At 32.6% G+C, this 20,490-nt stretch overlaps 1 protein-coding gene and 1 pseudogene across 9 annotated transcripts in view; one reads left to right on the forward strand and one right to left on the reverse strand.

The window, feature by feature from the left end:
• Nucleotides 1-8,013: 8,013 nt before the first annotated feature.
• LOC148861601 (pentatricopeptide repeat-containing protein At1g69290 pseudogene) lies at nucleotides 8,014-10,764 on the reverse strand (annotated as a pseudogene).
• A 1,974-nt stretch (nucleotides 10,765-12,738) lies between these two features.
• LOC148861602 (protein ALWAYS EARLY 3-like) overlaps nucleotides 12,739-20,490 on the forward strand; it is a 54,880-nt gene continuing 47,128 nt past the window's right edge. For 2 of the 9 annotated variants that reach the window (XM_088986380.1, XM_088986381.1), the window contains exons 1-4: nucleotides 12,963-13,467; nucleotides 15,457-15,570; nucleotides 20,101-20,199; nucleotides 20,428-20,490. In XM_088986380.1, the coding sequence (XP_088842506.1) occupies nucleotides 15,466-15,570; nucleotides 20,101-20,199; nucleotides 20,428-20,490 (267 nt within the window). In that variant the 5' untranslated portion in view covers nucleotides 12,963-13,467; nucleotides 15,457-15,465. Of the gene's footprint in view, nucleotides 13,468-14,718; nucleotides 15,571-20,100; nucleotides 20,200-20,427 lie in introns of those variants that run through there. The other 7 variants (XM_088986388.1, XM_088986389.1, XM_088986386.1 and 4 more) reach the window with 6 other exon arrangements.

The raw sequence follows: 20,490 nt of genomic DNA on the forward strand, positions 1-20,490 counted from the left end.
ACCCAATTTACACCTCTACTTGAACCCACCCAATGCTGGGGATGAGGCAGGGAAATTCGAGGATTTTTAATCCTTGATGAGGAGTGGGATGCCTTGCCCCTGAACTCGCCTGACATTGAGGAGTGGTTACCTTGCCCTGAACCCACATGACACTGTGGATGAGGCAGGAATGGGGTAGAGTGTCTTGACTATGGGGCAGGAAAAGGGATGGGGTGCCCTGCCCTAAACCCATCTCGTTGTCATTCCTATATAATTGTTAATTATTAGTGGAATTAAGAAAATGTTAGCTTTTATATTTATTTTTATTTATTTAAAATTAATCAAAATTTCATTTAAAATAATAAAAAGAATAAAAATTATTAAAATCACAAAAAAATATTAATAAAACTAATCTTTATTAAAAAATATTTGCTCATATTCAATTCACAATAATTATTTTTTATAAATCTCTATTAAATAAAAAATAAAATTATTAAATCTTTCTGATTTTTCTGTGCATCACACGGGTCCCTCCTAATATAATTTTATTTACAAGGCATCGATCAAGAGTCCTAGACACTACACATATGCACCTATTATATAAATTATTTTTATTTTCTATTTATTAACATCAACAAAAGGTTGAATATATATTAAATTCTCGAATACAAATTAAAATGTTAATAATTTATAAAAATCTAATATTGACTTAAAGTATATCAAATTTGTTAAATTTTATAATATACATATGATATAAAAATGCATAATTTTTAATTACTAAAACAATCATTCCATTATTAATATTTTATTTATATAATTTTTATAATATGAAAAATATTTTTTTGAAATAAATATAGATTAATGAATTTGATAAATTCAATTTAATGTTATTAAATGTTTTATAAATAATAATTTTCTTTTATAAAAATAATAAATATGTTGTTATTACTTATTAATATAAATAAAAATTTTAATTAATAATATATAATAATTTTAATATGCATATCATTTGCATATTTATAAATTTTAAGTGTTAAAATAGTTAATATATTATTAATATTTTATTTGTATAATTTTCTTGATATTAAAATCATCTTTTTCATATAAACATGGATTTGATAGATTATTTATTGTATTGGTTTATAAAATACTATTTTTGAATACTATTCTTTTGAAATTTTAGTTAGAGTTTTTTTTGGTAATAGAGATTGAAAAAGAAATCGCATGTAGAAAAGGAAGTTAATAAAGTATATTTTATTTTATTTATTATCACAAGGGCAAACATGGATTAGTGGCTTGGGATTGCATTTAAGACCACGTATCGGCTGATACAATGCGATACAGGTTGATACAGATTTGTATCACTACGATACATATGACTCAGGGATATGCTTATGTTCATAGCGTATCTCGTACTAGCATAGGCTGATACGATACACCTCGTATATCGATATTAAAATCCTTGTTAGCAAGGAATCTAGATCTCCTGCATTCGACTTCGTGTTTGTTAATGTGCACTTCTAATTAAAACATTTCACGTCACACTTTGCATTGCCAAATCCCGTTCACATGTGCAATCTTTATTTTAATGACAAGTTTCTTCTATTTTCTTCCTTTGATAATTTAAAACATAAAAGAAAAGTGTTTAAAAATCTGGTTATTAACCTTCAAATGCGAGAGAAACAAAAAGTTATAGAAAAAATCCTAAACACCACAACAATTGCAAACAAATGACTAGGAAAAAGACAAGAAAAATGCTATTAACAAATCACAAGGAGTATAATCCATTGGTATAATTCCTTATTTTATTTCATCAATCTTCATCCAAGGGACCAAATACATGAAAAAATAAATAAAATATAGAAAAAAGTGTAGGAATTATTTGCAAAATGGGGTTTTTGTTTCATTTTTCAATATTGTTCTCGAATTTTCATCAAAAAGTCAAATGAAAAACTATGATTGTTAAACAAATGTAAAAGGTAGGTATTACGTAGACGAAATGAAAAAGTTATCAAATAAAATAGATTTAAATGCTATTTTTCAAGATAAATGAATGATAAGTTTAAAAGTAATAGAGGTCTACATTTTCTTTATGATGATTCCATTGATGTTAAAACAATACCATTTATCAAGTCGTACAAAATTTCAGTCATCAACAATAGTATCATACTATCTTGCTGCCGTAGTGATAATCAAATTTGAAAAACTAGTTAATGAATCCAATTAATATGCCATCATTATCTTAGACACCTTTTTTGGAAGGGGATTAGGGGACTATACAATATTGATATTAAATTTCCCCAATGAAGAAATCTAAGAGGAAATGACATAATCGATTAAAAAGTTCATTATGCTGCATTTGGAAGCAATGCAAATGGAGTGTAAATCCTAGTTCAGGGTAAATTTGCACTATAGTTCACTATTGTCTGTGTTTGACAACATTACATTTATGCATTGACAAATGACAAATCAATGCATATTTAAAATGTTAATAAGATGTAAAAGTACATCAATAAAAAACAAGTAAATTTGTATTCAAATGAGCTTTTGATAAAAAAAAAACACATGTTTTATTGGAATTAATGTTTGCATCCATTACAACTAAAATTTTGTTTGGTAAGAAAGTAAATTTGTCAGTGTAAAACTAATCCAATTTTGCAATTGATCCGAATAGGTTTACACTCTACACATTTGCATTCACACTTATTTGCATTGTTTCCAAACGCAGCGTTAAGAATAATCAAACCTCAAACCTATTGTTTTGTTAAGTTTCTCATTTCGGGATTTTTTGCACCTTAAACCAGTTAATGACAATAGGTTGAACATGTCTAATTTTTCACCTCAAGCCTACACTCCCCCATTACTAATATCATGTGATTTCACATTATAGAGAACCCTTGAACTCTTGCATTTCTTTAGGGTCCTCAAGTAATAATTTTACTATTTAACCTAAAGCATGTAGATATTAGGTATGGAAATCAACATTTTCCCTCTTGTATGTTGTAAACATATCAAGTATGTAAACTCTATTTTTTACGATGATGAAGTTATATTATTAAAAGTAGGTTATTTTATTTTTTTCTTAAATATGGATGCTTATAAAGTTTTGCAATTTATAGGGGGAGTATAGTTATTGGTATGTTCAATTTCATAACCAACCCCACTCAATCTTGTTGCCAAAAGGGAAAAAAATCCCAATCAAATTTATTCCATTGACCAAAAAGAAAAACTTTACAAAATCGCTTAACAAAACTTTGCTACCAACAAGCACCAACAACATGAGAAATTCTTTAGTCAATGTGGATATCAAACTTGTCTTGAATGATGTGATTCATGTATATAACCAAATAGGAAAAATATAGTGAAATATGCAAGACATTTCAAATTGAAAGAATTAGTAGAATATGAATAATGCATGCATGAAAATAGGGGAAAATCCACAGAGAAAAATCAGTTTTTCCCAATTCATTATTTAGTACTTTCGTCTTTATTTTTTTATTTGGGGGGGGGGGGTTAATGTTTTTCAGTATTTTTAATTTATCGACATCTTGAGAATAAGGTTAAGTTATAGTCTTTTAGAATTTTAGTATTCTTAATAAAAATTTCATAACTTAGTCCAAACCTGCTAGACTTACAAATTTTCAAGTTCCAACAACAAATTTCTTATGAACTTGGTTTAGCTTAGATCTACACCAATCACATAGCATAATGCAAATAACAGGGTTGTAAACGGATTAGATTCAAATTAGACCCGACTACATCCACGTCTATATTTGATTATGAAATCTTTAGATCTACATCTGTATCCAACTATTATGTTAGAGTTTTGATCAAATTCAATTTTAATCCAAAACCATATTATTGTGTTTAAAATTACCAAAAAATAATAAAGAATAAAAACAACTATTTTTAAAGTATCTATCTATCTATCTATCTATACTACTTTAAAAAGCACGAATAGCCACAAAAAAATATTTCTGAAATTTTCTCAATACAAAATTTACCCTTCCATATTTAAATTTATTCATAAAACAATAGGGCAAAGAGGGTAATTGGTTCCTGATATTAAATGAGTTGAAAAAATGTAATATTAAGATATTCAACGCATTGAATTCCCTTTCATTAAATCCAACATTTAAGGTATTAACTTGCATTTACCTTCATAAAATCATATATTTAAGGCATTTTTATTTATTTTCATCACTAAATTCTATTAATTAAATCCATACATATTAAAATAATAATTCCAATAAGATAAAAATATATACTTTTAAAATATACCTGAAAAAGTATTGTTTTCATCTAAGTGGTGGTAAAAAATTAAACCATTTTAAGTCAAATGGGCCAATCAATGTTGCCATAATTAAATAATAAAATTAAAAAACTGGTAAAATGCAAAAATACATAGAATTTTAAAAAAATGGGGTTAATCTTAACATAATATATTCAACATATTAAACAATAATACATATGATAAATAATAAATGTTTTAATTAATGATGAGAATGGAATATAAAATTTAAAACTAATTGGAAATAAAACTATTTTCACATTCATTCTCATTAAATATCATTTTGAAGGTATATTCTCTCATTAAATCATATATCTAAGTAATACTTTTCTCATCATTAAATTCTATTAATTAAATCAACAACATTAATTTTAATAGCATAAAAATAAATATTTTGAAAAGTAATTTGAAGACAAAACCACTGCCTTCCCTCTTGGTGATGGATAAGAAATTTAACCATTTGGGTCAAATGGGTTAACCAATATTGTCATAATTAAATAATCAATTAAAAATAAATAAAATATCAAAATACAAAAAAGAAGAGAGAATTGGGCATATATTTAATAATATATATTCATTATACTAATAAAATAAGAATTATATGTAATAAGTAATTTTATTAATGATGAAAATGGAATGTCAAATCTAAAATCAACCTAAAAATGAAATGATGTCATAATTAAATAAGAAAAATTTTGAAATAAAAAATATAATTAATCATAAATAAAAAAATGGGACACTTATTTATTATATATTTATAAAAAATAAAAATGTTGGATACATTTCTAATATAATACCATCATTATATCAAACAAAAAAAAGTATTATACATAAGAAATAATTTTATCAATGATGGAAATGTAATACAAAATTCAATGTCAATAAGAAATCAGAGTAATTTTCAATATAGGTGGTAGGTTGGTGGTTCGGGTCCTTTTTTTGGGGGGTATTCGGTGCTATGCACCATTAATAATTTCCCCCTGACCCCCTTTTTCCCCAAAGTGCTGGGTGTGGGATTTGATTTTGCGTCAACACTGGAACAATCCAGTTAACGCACCAACGAGCTATCCCTTTGTTGGTTATTTGGGTCGAATGGATTAACTGATGATATTATAGTTAAACAATAAATCTTTAAAAATAAAAAAGTGTAAGTAATCAAAAGAATAAATAAACAAATATATCTTAATTATGTCAAACAAAATTTAAGTATGATATGTAAAAAATATTCCTATAATGTAGATGAAATATGTAATTTAATATTCATCCGAAAACAAAGCTATTATTTAGATGGTGGGTCAATGATCCAACTTTTCAAAGATACTCATGATGTCATAATTGAATAAAAAACATTTAGAAAAAGATAGAAACACAAAAAATGAAAAAAATACTGAATTTTATAAAAATACATTTTGGAACATTTTTAATGTTCTATATTCATCATATTTAATAAAAAATAATTGTTAAAATAAAAATTCTTCTTGCCACAAATAAATAATAAAAATTCAAAATAGATAAAATGAATATACATATAGAGAGAAATTAAAAAAAGAAACATTTTTAATATCATATATTCAACATATTAAACAATTATAAGTATTATAAATAATAAATGTTTTTATTAATGATGAAAATGAAATGTAAAATTTAAAACCATTTAGAAATGTAAATATTTTCCTATTTTCTCTCATTAAATTTCTTATATATCATATATTATCTCATTAAATCCTATATTCAAGATAAAATGTTATCATTAAATTCTACTAATTAACTCCATGACATTAATTTTAATAGTATGAAAGTAAATATTTTTAAAATTAATTTTAAAAAAACCATTTTCTTCCATTTGGGGTCAAATGGGCTAATAAATAATGTCATAGTTAAATAACAAAAATAAAATATAATACAAAAAATAGAAATTGACATGTCTCTAATATTGTATATTTATTATACTAAACAAAAATAAATATGAAATGTATGAAGTATTTGTATTAATGATGAAAATGGAATGCCACATTTACAATCGACATAAAAATGAAATGATGTCATTGTCAAATAATAAAATTTTAAAAAATAGAAAATACAAAGAATCATAAAAAATAGAAAAAGTTGGGCACATATCTAATGTTATATATTTATAAAAATAAAATATTGGGTACATCTCTAATATTATTCAATATATTAAACAAAATTAAATAGTTTTTGGTCAAATAACAAAAATAAGTATTAAACATAAGAAATGATTTTATCAATGATGGAAATGTAATACAAATTTAATGTCATCATAGAAATCAAACTATTTTCTTTTTTGGGTGATGGGTTATGGATCAATTGATGATATGATAGTTAAATAGTAATTGCTACAAAGTAAAAAAAAAAAGTACAAATAATCAAGAATGTATACAAAATTAATATAATAGTTTTGTCGAACACAAATTAAGTGTGATAAGGGAAAGTTATTTATATAGTGTAGATGAAAGATATAATTTAAAACTGATATGAAAGCAACTCTATTTTCTTGTCTAGGTGGTGGGTCAAACTTTTCAAGGAAAATCATGATGTCATAATTGAATAATAGATATTAAAAAAGAAAGATAGAACACAAAAAATGAAAAAAATACATATTTTTGTCAAAAACATTTGAAAATAATTCTAATGTTGCATATTCATTATATTAAATAAAATAATCATTAAAATACAAATTATTTTTATTTATGATAGAAGTGTAATAATAATAATAATAATAACAACAACAACAACAATACTAATGATAATAACTGTTATTGTAATTTAAAATTTTCATGTGCAAATGCATGTACACATTTCTACAAGCATTTTGTTAATTTTTCAATTTTTATATGTAAAATTCAAGTAATTAATATGAAGAAAAATATATAGTTGCATGTGATTAAATAATAGAGTATAATAATAAAATATTAAATTTATCAATTATAAGCTTTATATAATTATACATAATACATATGCTAGCGGGTGACCACTGCGTTGCAGGACTAATCAATGTAGAAAAATAATTCTCAAAATAATAAAAGGGATAACTGGACTGCAGTCCACCTCAGAAATCTGAATTGCTGCCCCCTCATAGTTTACTAATAGGCTCCCTCCCTATAAACTACATTTTGCACGTGAATTTCGCATTAATCCATGTGCAGATTTGAATCCACCCGTAGAAATCCTAGCTCCACCCTAGGGGTGAACTGAACCATAAAAACCCCAAGATAAAAAAGAAATAGAGGCTCATTGAAATGAGACTGTCAACCGTTTGACATCGCAATTGAATAGAAAAAATAAATGGAGGCTCATTGAAACGACACTATCAGTTGTCTAGCGTCTCGAGCCTCCTACACATGTGATAAATGAAATATACATTTGAGAAATGAAATACTTTCCATCTGTAATTCTCCACCAATCACCAACAATTATCATATGATTTTTAATTTTTGATTAAACTATGCGCATTTAACAAATAACAAAATTTTTATTTTATTTTAAATCCCCGTTCCCATGAAAAAAATACTTTATATAAAACAAACCTAAATCTCGACTTCAAACCATGAATATCCCCATTCCCACGAAGAAAATTCTTTTTTATAAACAAACTTAAATCCATCAAATTGGTCGACTTCCAACCATGAATATAATTCAGTCTAGTTCTATGAAAATCACAAAGCAATTAATTAAACAAAAAAAAAAAAAAGAAATAAAGAAGTCACGGTGAATCGTTCAACTTATGGTGGGCTATTTACCTTAAGAACTTCATCTAGAAAGACTTCCACTAGTCCAAGTCGGTGATTATCTATTAAATTTGTCATTATAGTTAGATAACTACTTTTCAGGTCAGGTATTCTTGCCTCGCGCATGTCCCTATACAAAGAAAAGGTTGGTTGGAAATATTGGCTTGCTATAGATGCTTCTATTAGAGTATCATAGCAACATGCATCCAACTGAAGTCCATAAGCAGTTATCTTCATTACTAAATGAGCAGCATTAGTTGTTCTATGCTATTTGTAGTAAGCCTTTAAGATTAACACATATACACCAAGGCCAACAGGACCTCCATGAGCATTCATCTCATCAATAATACTATGTGCTTTATCTAATAACCCTAGATTAACACAAGCATTTGCAATCCCAAACCCCACAGAACCATCAGCCCTAATTGAAGAAGACTTTAATTTTTGAGATTCTATTATCAACTTAGTTAAACCCTTGACACCTTCATCTTGAAGAAACCCATTCAAAACTGCACTATAAGTTTCTTCACCAAAATTTGAATCATGTACATCTCTCCCTTGCAAACTGCGTAGAATGGTTGCTGAAATGGATTATAAATTGCTTGATTTCACATACTCATGAATTCAATTATTGTAAAATATGCTCTTTGAAGAAAAACCAAAATCACCGATCAATTTCTCCAATTCAATAATCTTGTCTTCAAGCCCCTTCAATGCGTACAAGTAAGCAAGAAAACCAAAACTTGACTCATCGGGTTGAACACCCAAAATAGACATAATTTCCACAACACTCTCGGCATCACTTATAGACTCCAGATGACAACATCATCCTTCCAATGCCGCACTACAAGCAACTAAGCCAAGTTTCATGCTATCCAACTTCTCATCCAAAGCAATCCTACAGTTTTGGTTAAACACTTCTAAAAAAAGCAGCAAATCTACCATCTTTCATACTTATTTCGATAAGCATGCATCCCTATAAACTAAAAGGAGGAAAATATATATTCTTGAACAATGATTTTATTAAAGCAAAAGTAGGGGCGGCAATGTTTGCAGATTTAATGGCATGTAAGAGAGTCTCTATTGTTTCAAGAGATAGAACTTCAGGATTATTCTTTAACAGAAAGATGATAGAAGCGAATGGCCTCTTAAGATTATGAACTTTAGAGAGTTGGAGAGATGCTTACTTGGGAATGCTGAATTGCTTGTGAGATCTTGAAAGACTTCCATGCTTCACCAGTGCCACGATTGTCAATGGATGCTACAAGGATGGACTCTAAGGCGATTTTGTGTTATTGGGTTAGAGGTAGCGGCGCAAATGGAAGTCGAGTTGAATCCCAAGATTCCGAGGAATGTCGCCGGAACTTGTGATTACATTTCAAATATGCCAGATGAATGCTTGGCCTGCATTTTCCAATCTCTTGGATCGGATGACCATAAAAGTTGTTATCTAGTCTGTCGACGATGGTTTCGAGTCAAAGGACAGAGCTGACACCGTCTATCGCTCAAGGCAGAATCTGATCTAAACCTCTTATTCCCTATATCTTCTCTCGCTTCGATGTTGTAACCAATTTGGCATTGAAATGCGATCGACGATCCATCAACACTGGCGACGAGGCTCTTGTCCAAATATCTCTACGTTGTCGAAACCTTACACGACTCAAGCTTCGGGTTTGTCGTTAATTGACCGATGCATGCATGGAGGCCTTTGCCAAGAACTACAAATCGGGCCAGGTGTCGCGACTTCATCCCTCAAAACTATTCGCACGTTTGAATTAGTGTCACGTGAGAACATGAATCTACTCGCATGAGTATATTCCATTTATTTGATGGAGAAAGCACCCGTTTCCTATTAATAAATATATATAAGATGTGTGTATACATAATTACACTACACATATTCATAAAATAATATTTTTATTGGACTTGAATTTTAGTTGGGTCGGATGAGGTTAAATCCACATTTAACCCAATTGTTAGCATCTAAATCCAATATAATTCAATTTGGAGTTAAATCAACGATTGGATTTTCAGAGTCCATTGACATCCCTAACAGGCAATGATCAAGCTAACTCGTAAGATCAACCTATAAACTATATACATGCATATTTAGATAACAAATATTATATTAAATATATATATATATATATAAATTTTATATATTTTTTATAATAAACTAAACCTAAAAAATTTGAAAATCATAATTTTATAAATAACATGGGCAAATGTGTCTTTGTCCCAAGCCTAGACAAATATTATCATGTTTGGGGTATGGTCCAAGTTGGGCTAGTGAACCTATAAAATTGTTACTACACTATAAGAACATGGCCAAGATATTTTTTGTTAGGCTACATGCATGGTGGGGGTAGCCCATCCCGTATAGCTCTTTTCTGGCATTGTTTTAAGAGGCTTAAACCTTGAAGTGTAAGGCATAAGCCTTGATGTCAATAGTGACTCTTTCACTGCGCCAACATGCACCTTCCATTGTGCCTTCAACATGCCTTTAGAGTGCCATTGTGTGTGTCGTGGGTGGGCTAACTATGTATTTTGTACGGGGAGGAATGCCAATGGCCTTATTGTAAATACTTGGTATGATTTTCTAATATTTTGATGTAACTTTCCACCAAAGCACCAAAAGCTTAAGCTACTATTTGAGGAGAAGTAGGTAATTGAGTGACGCCAAAACTATGTACAAGTTAAGCACAATGTCTCATTGACACAAACTCGTGTGCTTGTGCTTACCATCGCTTAATGCAATATAATGCCTTTTGACTAGTTTGTATGCAATATTTATTGACTCTTGTGTATTATTGTTTTATTTCATAGACTTACTCGACCCAATCGAGTGCCGCACGAGGCCTCGTCGACTAGCTCCATGACATTGAGGCGAGGTGCTCAGATTTTGCCTCAAGTGTTAAGCCTTGCAACTTTGGCTTGAGGCTTAAGCGTTTGTCATAACGAGGCATAAGCCTCGAGGTATGGGACGTAAAAAGGAATAAGCCCCAAATATCAACATTACTTAGCGATTTCTTGCAAAAAATACATATTTTTTATAGCTCAAAATAAATAAAAAAAGCACTTTAATAATTACGGGTGAAATAAAAATAGTACAAATGAAAAACCAATAGGGAAAATCAAGTTTTATTTGTTTCTCTTAGTACTCTAGTTTCTCTTGGATAAATCAAGTGAAGAGGTGCTACATAAGATGGGGGGTAGCTCCCACAAGTCACACAAATAAATAAACCTTAGGTCTCATAGGATACAATTGATTGGAACACTCCCACTAGACAATGCATTCCACTCTAGCCAATCAACAACTTGTTTTAACTCTTTATACAAATGGATGAAAGAGACACCCTCTAGCAAGAATGAGCACAAATTCCAACATTATTCAATAACATTCCTTAATTTCCACAACAACCCAACAAAAATTCTAAGGTAGTTGATGATGAGCTTCATATCTTTTTCAATCATAATGTGAAATTCCTTGAAGTTGATGGCGATGCACCTCCCACGCATTCCATGCTTCACCGGTCTACTTTAATGGATGTGTTACATATGAAGTATGCTTTAAGGTCACGCAAGACCCCACTATGATCTCGAGCAATACAAGCTACATAACACTTACCCTCTCAATTTCATGATGCATCAAAATTATTTCTAACCATTCACATTCTATGAGTTTTCCACACATTGGACTTATAACTTTTAATCCCACCTGCCATCCCCTCCTTAGAACAACTAGACTCAACTTCACAAAAAAAGGTGAAGTGCTTTATCCAAGAGAATCGGGGGAGGAGTATACTCATCATTGAAAGCAAAATTGTTTTTAATTTTCCAAATATACCACAAAAGAATCACAATTATTTCCTTCACAAGAGGATTCTTAAAATCTGAACGAGAACCCGAAACCATAAACCACTAGTTTGCAATGGTTGAATACCCATGATTAGGAATAGGGATATCATAAGTTACAATATGCCAAACTTGTTTCGAACACAACTTAGAAAAAAATATGATCTAAATCTTCATTGTCACCACAGTGGTTGCATGCAATGTCTATATTGACGTATATAGATATAAGATTATTTTTTTGTGGGCAATTTATTGCTAGGACAAGAAAGAGGAATACTTTAAGTCGTTGGGTTAATTAAACCTCCAAACACTATTCAATATATCATTATAGGTCTTCAAACAAATTTATCTTCCTCACTACTCGAAAGGATCAATATAGGTTGGATCAATGTTGAGATCAAATTTTCTTTCCAAATATTTGATTTCTTATCAATCACATTCGAAACACAGAGCTCCATATTAACAACATTCTCATGGATGGCCTCACCAAGAAGAAGTGAGTTTCCAGCTCAAAATGATGAGATCTGCTCCTCACATGCACACCCACTGTGCATTGGAAACATCTCCCATGAATTATAATTGATAAGTATGGGAGATATTCCCAATGTAAGGCGCCTCACGGCACCAGGTGTCAGGAGCAGATCTCCGGCTCAAATATCGTTCAAAAAATTTAATATTTTCATCGTTACCCACTATCCAATCCATCCCTCTCTTAATAAGTGTGCAAAGAGAGATCGATTTGCTAACTTACCAATAATATGTTGAAGCGTCCGGATTTGCTGGTCACAACGCTGATCACACAATGCTGGCCCCACATATTGCTCCTATCTTCGTAATCAGTGATGGCGGTAGTAACGGGTAGTTGTTGAATTGGGATCTTCTCCTCACACAGTACGGGAGATGTTCCAATGCACGGTCAGATGTTTCTGTCTGATCGGTGTGAGGAGCAGATCCGGTCTCGTACTTGTTAGCCGTAGCCCGTAAGAAGTAAAGAACCGGCATTTTTCTGTGTGTACATAAATGCTGAATCCAACAAAACCCAGGGTTTAGAGAGGGAAATAAAACTCATTGTATATTATCGTCGGATTGGAATAATTGCTTTTGCAGATATATGATGTTCCGCATAAGGTCTACCAAAGGAGTTTGATCGCAGTAGGCTTTTATTTGGTCCTTTATTCAAGTTTCGCGGCAGTATCCCGAACCCAAATTCGAATCTCTCTCTCCTCTCTCTCTCTCTCTCTCTCTCTCTCTCTCTCGCTGCTGATTGCTGCACATGATAGGTGCATAGAGACCTTAATCGGCAAGATAATTAACGCCGATCTTGCTCTATTCTACCGATCAGATTCTGTAATTAAGAGTCTTGGAGTGTTTGTAAGAGATTTTGGGGTTTTACCATTACAAAGATCGGCTAAATATTCGTTCCGTTGGTCTCTGGGTGGGAGCTGTTGCTTTAAATTGCTGCAAATTTCTTCTACTTTTACGTTGTTTCTTTTTGCACGTCTCTCTCTATCTCTCTCCCTCTCCCTCTTCCAAGATCGTTTATTTATATTTGTTTAATTCCGAGTTCCAGACCTTTAGGAGGGAGGGAGACAGGTATTTCTTTTAAATCTTTTTTGGAAGTTGCAGTTGTATTTAATGATGATGTATTTGATGCACTTACGCAGAATTGGAACTAATTGCTCGGTCCAGTTCGCATTTGAGTTCACCGATTTGAATTTCTTTATCTATTTAAAGTATTTCTGCTAAATTTAGTATCTATCGTTTTCTTTGCTGTAGTACCAGATTTAGGGTTTACTTTGAATTTTAAGTTTAAGATTTTGATTTTTCGGGGGATGGTAATATTATTTGGTGGGTAGTTTGTCTTCGTTAATGCTGATTGGCATGCTTCTATTGCTCTGTAAATTGAACCATCGATGTGTTAGATTAGTCTATAGTTAACTTTGTCTCCTTCACTACTTTAGTCTATGAATCAAGGCATCCAGGAAACTTGATGGAATTTCCAAATTCCGGGAGGATTTAGGTTAATTTGGATAAGCTACAGATTTGTCATTTGTGCTTTCAAAGCCTAAAAGCACAAAGCCCCAATTTTAGGCTTTGTGCTTTGGGGCTTAAAAGCAACTCTTACCAAACGCTCAAAACACTTTCTGGCTCATTTTTTTCCTATAGCCAAATGGTGCCTTAGTCAAATTAGATTGTAAATTCTTTGGCTTCCCTTCCTCGAAATTGACACCTTTTGATCACTGGTATTGCTTATATAAAACATATTTTCTTTTATTTGATTATAGAAATGTTGGTGGGTGGTTGAGTTATGAATCTTTTTGTTGGGGTTAAGATAAAACCTGCAGTGGATTTGTTAGATACTTAATTGGTAAAAGATGATCACATTCTGTGATATGTGCAACTTATATGTTTCAAACATATAATGTTTTTATAAACTTGTTGGTGGGTGGATGAGTTATGAATCTTTTTGTCAGCGATTTGGTTCCTTAAGCTCTTGTCTATAGTACCGCAGCCTCTGCTCATTATGCTTTATCCATCTTGTCTCCACCTTTGAATTGCCTTCTAACACTATCCTTTCTAAGTTCATGTACTTTGCACTTTTGCAGACCTTAAAGCCTGTAGCACAGCCATCATCTCTGCTCTTACAGAGCCTCAATTCTTATTCATCCAGAAAATAATGCAATAATACCTTCACTTTTTAAAAAGAAGAGATTTGCAAATTTTTAGAAGAATAGATTTGCATGTTTTGACATCTAATGGGTTTGGAGTGGATTTAATATGGCAGCACCCTGTAGAAAACTTCCTCTTGCATCTAACTACCAATGTGGGGCCCTAGAATGACATCTGGGGGCCATTAGTAGAATCCTCTTTTTCTGATGTTTTGCCCCACCGGTAGTTAGTATATCATAATAACATGATAGTAGAAGGGGATAGACGTTACTTTTGCATCTATTTTCCATATTTAATTTTTAGGATTATGCGTTGGTGAATTAGGGAAGATTGCTGGAAGACCTCAACTATTTCTGCCATGTAGGGGAACCCTAGGGCCATTCTGAAACTTCTTTGGATTGGCTGCCTTTTTCACTCCTCAATTTTATATCATCTATATGCGTGTCCTGTATCAGAATTATTCTCACATAATAGATGCCATCCATTTTTTCTTTTTATGTTTATTATATATTAATTTTGAAAAATGCCCATGAGAAATGGATTATTTTGGAATATGACAAGGTAAAGCATGGAGAGAGGAATATGAGTTTCTTTTGTCCCAAAGATAAGTTGCATGTGGAATATTATTAGGTCCTTCAGGCTTCATTGCTAAAAGTAGCTGATCAGTTTGCTTCTTGAAATTTAGGGGAATGATATTGAGTGCTTTTTTATGCCATGTTTGTCTTGCATGTTTCTCTTCATTGAAAATATTTAGTTCCATTAACAAAAATTTCCTTTAGTGTAAAGAAACTTTATCTTGGGAAGGCTCATATACGTTCTGGTGCAGTGAAGCGTTAGGGCTTTATTTAATTGACAATTTTCTTGAGAAAATTACTTAGCTAACTCTCAGTTCTACTATTGACACTTGTTCAGATAGTTTACATGGCCCCACCAAGAAAATCCAGAAGTGTGAATAAGCGGTTTCCAAACGTTAATGAGGAGTCTCCTGACAAGGATAGAGGCAATGCAAACAAAAGTAGCCAACGGGTGAGTTCAGCTTCTTCTGACTTATTGGTTGTGATAGAATGGGCTTTACTTATCTTCTATTGTTGTAGTATTTTCATTTACTCAGTTTTTAATGATTGTCAATCATTTGCTATCCTTGTTGTAAGGCTTGTTTTTTGACTTACCATATAGCAGAGAATCTCAACTACAAGATTTAGTCCTTGTTTGGGATTACCTGGGAAGTTATTTCTGCACATTTAGGTGATTATTGACAATTGAAATTTAGAGGCACTTCTGTAGAAGCTAGAACAATTTTTTCTTCTTGAAGCAGAAGCCAAAATTAGGTGCTTTTGGAAGCAAAAATATAGCTCTACATGGTACATGCTTTAATTGTAACATGCATATTCCTTTTAGATGCCTGGATTATCACATTCAAATCTTTCTAATGAACTTTCTAAATGAGTAGTATACCCCACCTATCTTTTTTTTTTTTTTTTTGTTCAGGAGCTTCTTTTACCCAAAAGAAGCCAAAACTTGTAAAACAGTGGAACTCTTCCATTTTAGGTGCTTCTGTGTGAAGTTTGGTTTCTTAGAAGGGCTTTTGTATCTGAAGCAGCCAGAATGACAGACTTGTTTTCTTATGTTCCTTTTTTGACCCATATGTGAAGAATTTATCAAACCAAAGAGCAGAGAGAAACAAAAGCACAACCTTTACCCAAGGACGGGAGTGGACTAGAAAAAAAAAGCACTAGGACTAACCGGGCACAGGCAAAACATCAAAAAAATTAATTATATACATCAGCCTTCCACCCCAGGGAGGGCAGGCATTTCTTTCATAAGCATATATTATGCTTAAGTAACATTATAATTCATATTTTCTTGGGAAGATGTTTATATTGCTCATAATCATATATTGTTTTACCTAGGGTTTCTTTTCTTTTTCTTTTGTTTTTTCAATATTAGGTGGGCTAAGTTGAGAGTTGTTGTACTTTATTTTATCTACCTGCTTCTGTAAGAGTCATAAGTAGGTAGCAAACTTGTTTTGCAGTTTCATTTATTTATTTGATAATGGATGGTCTCAGTTCAGAATGATTGTTCTTTATTTTATCTGCATGCTAGGGCCATTGTTTAGAGTAATGGTGAAATCTTGGGCTGATAAGCATAAAAATGCAGGTTCTAGTCTGAGAGTGGCCACTTTGTGCACAAAAGTGCCAAAGGTTAGGTCTCCAGTCCACCCCTCCCTAGACCTCCTATGGTTAGGACTGGGCCGACTGGCATTGGATAATGGCCCAAGGCTAAGAGTCATAAATTGGTTACAAACTTGTTTTGCAGTGACGTTTCACAGTATGTGGTGGTTTATAACTGAAACCCCATTTTGTAATTCATATGCATTGCTGTTGTCATGGAAAAGACACAATAACAATTGCATTAAACCCAGACTAAACTGCCCCACATATGCATGTTGACAATTATGATTATTTTCCCAAATCCCTAACAACCATGTTGAGGAACCTTGTTTTCGATTCTTCCATCTATAGCTCTTGTTACTGACAAGTAATATGCATGGAAATATCTAACTCAAGTTTCACTAATGTGATGCAATTTTTAAAATTGGACAATATTTTGGATGTGGGGACACAAGATGCACATTTTGCTTCAATGCTAGAAACTTGATGAGGGGTTGGAGAGTAGGCAGAGGTGAGGCGCCAATCACTTACCTATAGTTTGTTGATGATACAATTCTTTTCTGTGAGAGAGGTGATCTAAGGTGGGTACAAAACTTGAAGATGATTGTACTTGCATTTGAAGAAATGTCGGATCTGAAAATCAATTCTGATAAAAGCTGTATTGTGGGTTTGAATATGAAGGAAAGAGAAATCTTAGAGGGGGCAGAAATTTTGGGATGTATGGTTTCTCAATGGCCTATGAATTATTTGGGTTTACCTTTGAGGGATAATACGAGAGGTAGTAATTTTTGGAACCCTATGATTGAGAGGATCCCCTTAATTAGGTCCACTCTAGCCAATTTACTGTGTTTTTTTTGTTCTTGTTTCAGATTTCGGAAGGGGTTAGTGTTTCGGATTTCAGATTTCTTGTGGGAGTTAGGGGAGGAAAAAAAAAGGACCATAGAGTTGGGGAGTGGTTAGAAGAAGCAAAAAGTTTGGTGGGTTAGGATTGGGGAATATTCAGGAAAGGAATGCTGCTTTGCTAGCAATGTGGACATGGAGGTTGCCAGTTGACAGAGACAAGCTGTGGGTAATGGTAATCATTAGCATTCATGGGCTTGCGACTAATGGCTGGGATGTTGGAGTTTTGGCTAGGGCTACAAGATCTCCTCCATGGAAGTCCATTTATGCCATCATACCTTCTTTCTTGCCACATATCAGGTATAGTCCTTGTTTTGGTAATCTTGTAAAATTTTGGGAACATGTTTGGTTTGGCAACTCATCTCTAAAAGAAAAAATTCCCTTCCCTTTATGCCATTTCTAACTGGAGGGATGAGCCCATTTCTTCCTTTGTGGTTCCTTCCAATTCAAGGTCAGGGTTTGATTGGGACTTGGGGCTCAGAAGAGGCTTGCATAACTTTGAAATAAGTAGTGCTTTAACCTTGACCCATGGTCTTGAAGGGGTTTTCTTGGATCCCTCAAAAAGAGACATTCGAATTTGGACTCTTTCCCTTATGGGTTCCTTCACGTGTGCTTCTTTTTCTTGTCCCTATTCCCTAATACAACTTGGTGATAGTTTGGGTTTGCTTTTTCCGGTAAAAGAGGTTTGGAGTAAGCCAATTCTGCCTAGGATAGGTGGTTTCTACTGGTGCTTATCCCCTCATTGGTATCCTCTTTGTAAGGATAATGGTGAGAGTTGCTTTTACTTTTTAATCTCCTGCCCCTTTGTATCTTCAATTTGGCAATGGTTTCTTTCCTTGTTTGGGTGTAGGTGGACCCCCCACCAAATGTCCAAAGCTTGTTTGGCCCTACCTTTGTTAGCTGTGGCCAAAGAAGAGGGGAAGAACTTTATGGAGGTGTATAAGAGCGGCAGTGTGTTGGGCAATATGGGAAGAAAGGAATCAAAGGACATTTTCAGAAAAAAAAGAGAGGATTAGGGATGCCCTAAGAAAGGAATCAAAGGACATTTTCAGAAAAAAAAGAGAGGATTAGGGATGCTCTAATCAAAGCCATCACTATTAGAGTGGTCCATTAGGTGAAAATGCTAAAAATCTTTGAGGATATTTCTGTTGTTGATTTGATGAAAAACTAGAAAGATGTGGCTGATTCTGCCCCTTTCAAGTCTGTCACAAGGCCGTCTTGGTCTTTACCAATCAGTGGGTTTATTAAGCTGAACTTTGAATCTGGGTTCGTCAGGCTTTGGAGGAGTCTTCAAAAATGATGAAGAACCATTGCTCTCTTTTCAGGTCCAATTGGTGTGAGAGACTTTTTGAGGGATGAAATTCTAGCTGTCATGGAAGGAGTTGAAAAGGCCAAAGAAATGAATATGCACAAACTGATAATTGAAGGGGATTCAAAGCTGGTTATTAGCTGGCTGCAAAAGGAGGCGGCGGCTGGTTGGTGGGACTACATTAATAAAAAAAGAAGGTTTAAGTGGCTGTCACAAGGAATGGGAGTGAATATGCATTGGGTGAAAAGAAATGCTAATTTCTTTGCTGATGCACTGGCTAAACAAGGGATGGGGAGGAATCAACTATTTTGTGCTATGTTGTAAACATGTGATTCTGTTTTGGGAGAGTTAAGAGAGTTTATCTCTCCCTTCTTTTGTACTTCTTTAATTTTATTTAATGAATCCGTTTCAGTTATTGATAAAAAAAAGATACACATTCTGCACCCTTAACTTGCTATGATGCTGGGAATATTAAGGTCTGGTTTGGTTCCGGGACTTTAATATTTATTTTTGGGTCGGTTCCGGTTCTACCCTGTCCCGACCCATTGACAGCCCTACCCATATGTACAGTCTGCTTCGTAATCCTTTCAAAAAATTTTCTTCTGTACCGTGTTTATTTTCATAAAGCCTCCTGTTTCTTACTGTCCATGTTGTCCAAGTCTGTTGCAGACACTACTCCCCAGTCCCCATATGATCTTTTCTTTTTTGACCCTTAAGCTAAGGTGCCATGTGGTAGTTTCCTGGGTCATTTGAACTCTTTCACTAAATGACCTTACTAGCAAAGCAGCTCCCTATAATAATTCCCATAACTCTTCAATATATACACCTTAACTCATCAAATGTTTGCATGTATTATATGTCCTTGTGCTTTTCTTTTCTAAGTATATATATTTTCCATGACTATTCTCTTACATTGATATATTAGTGCTGAAAATATTATTTTTTTCTTGATTTCCATTTTTATTCCTGGCACTTGCTCTTTGTTAATGTCCATTTGATCTGTGATCATGTTCTCTTCTGTTTTGGTATTTCAAAAGGAAACTAAGTGTTTGTAAAAGGAAGAATATTATGTACAGAAGTGAGAAGACTGATAACAAGAACTGGTTTCTTAAATGGGTTAGCTTTATGAACCTTTTCACATTTTCAAAGTGTTGACAATCATTTTCTCCTATGCAGAAGAGGACATTATCTGACATGTTAGGGCCTCAATGGAGTAGGGAAGAACTCATCCGTTTCTATGAGGCTTACCGCAAGTATGGGAAAGACTGGAAGAAGGTTTCTCATTTTTCATCATCTGGTCTGATGTGATATTTAGCGATAGGATTGATCAAAAAGATATTTAGCGATAGGCTGACTAATCCATTTTTTTAGCTATTATTTTGGTTTAATGGAATTTATTGTAGGTTTGGTAATGGAGATTTTTGAGGAATTCCATATTGACATAATATAACTATTTATTTTCTTGGAATCTTCTAGTGATTATTGATTCATAATGATTTGCAGGTGGCTGGTATAGTACGTAATAGATCTGTTGAAATGGTAGAGGCTCTTTACAATATGAATAGG

Source organism: Nelumbo lutea, chromosome 4 (assembly GCF_056320005.1).
Source record: "Nelumbo lutea isolate HS-2025 chromosome 4, American lotus-T2T, whole genome shotgun sequence".
In the NCBI taxonomy this organism is placed as follows: domain Eukaryota; kingdom Viridiplantae; phylum Streptophyta; class Magnoliopsida; order Proteales; family Nelumbonaceae; genus Nelumbo; species Nelumbo lutea.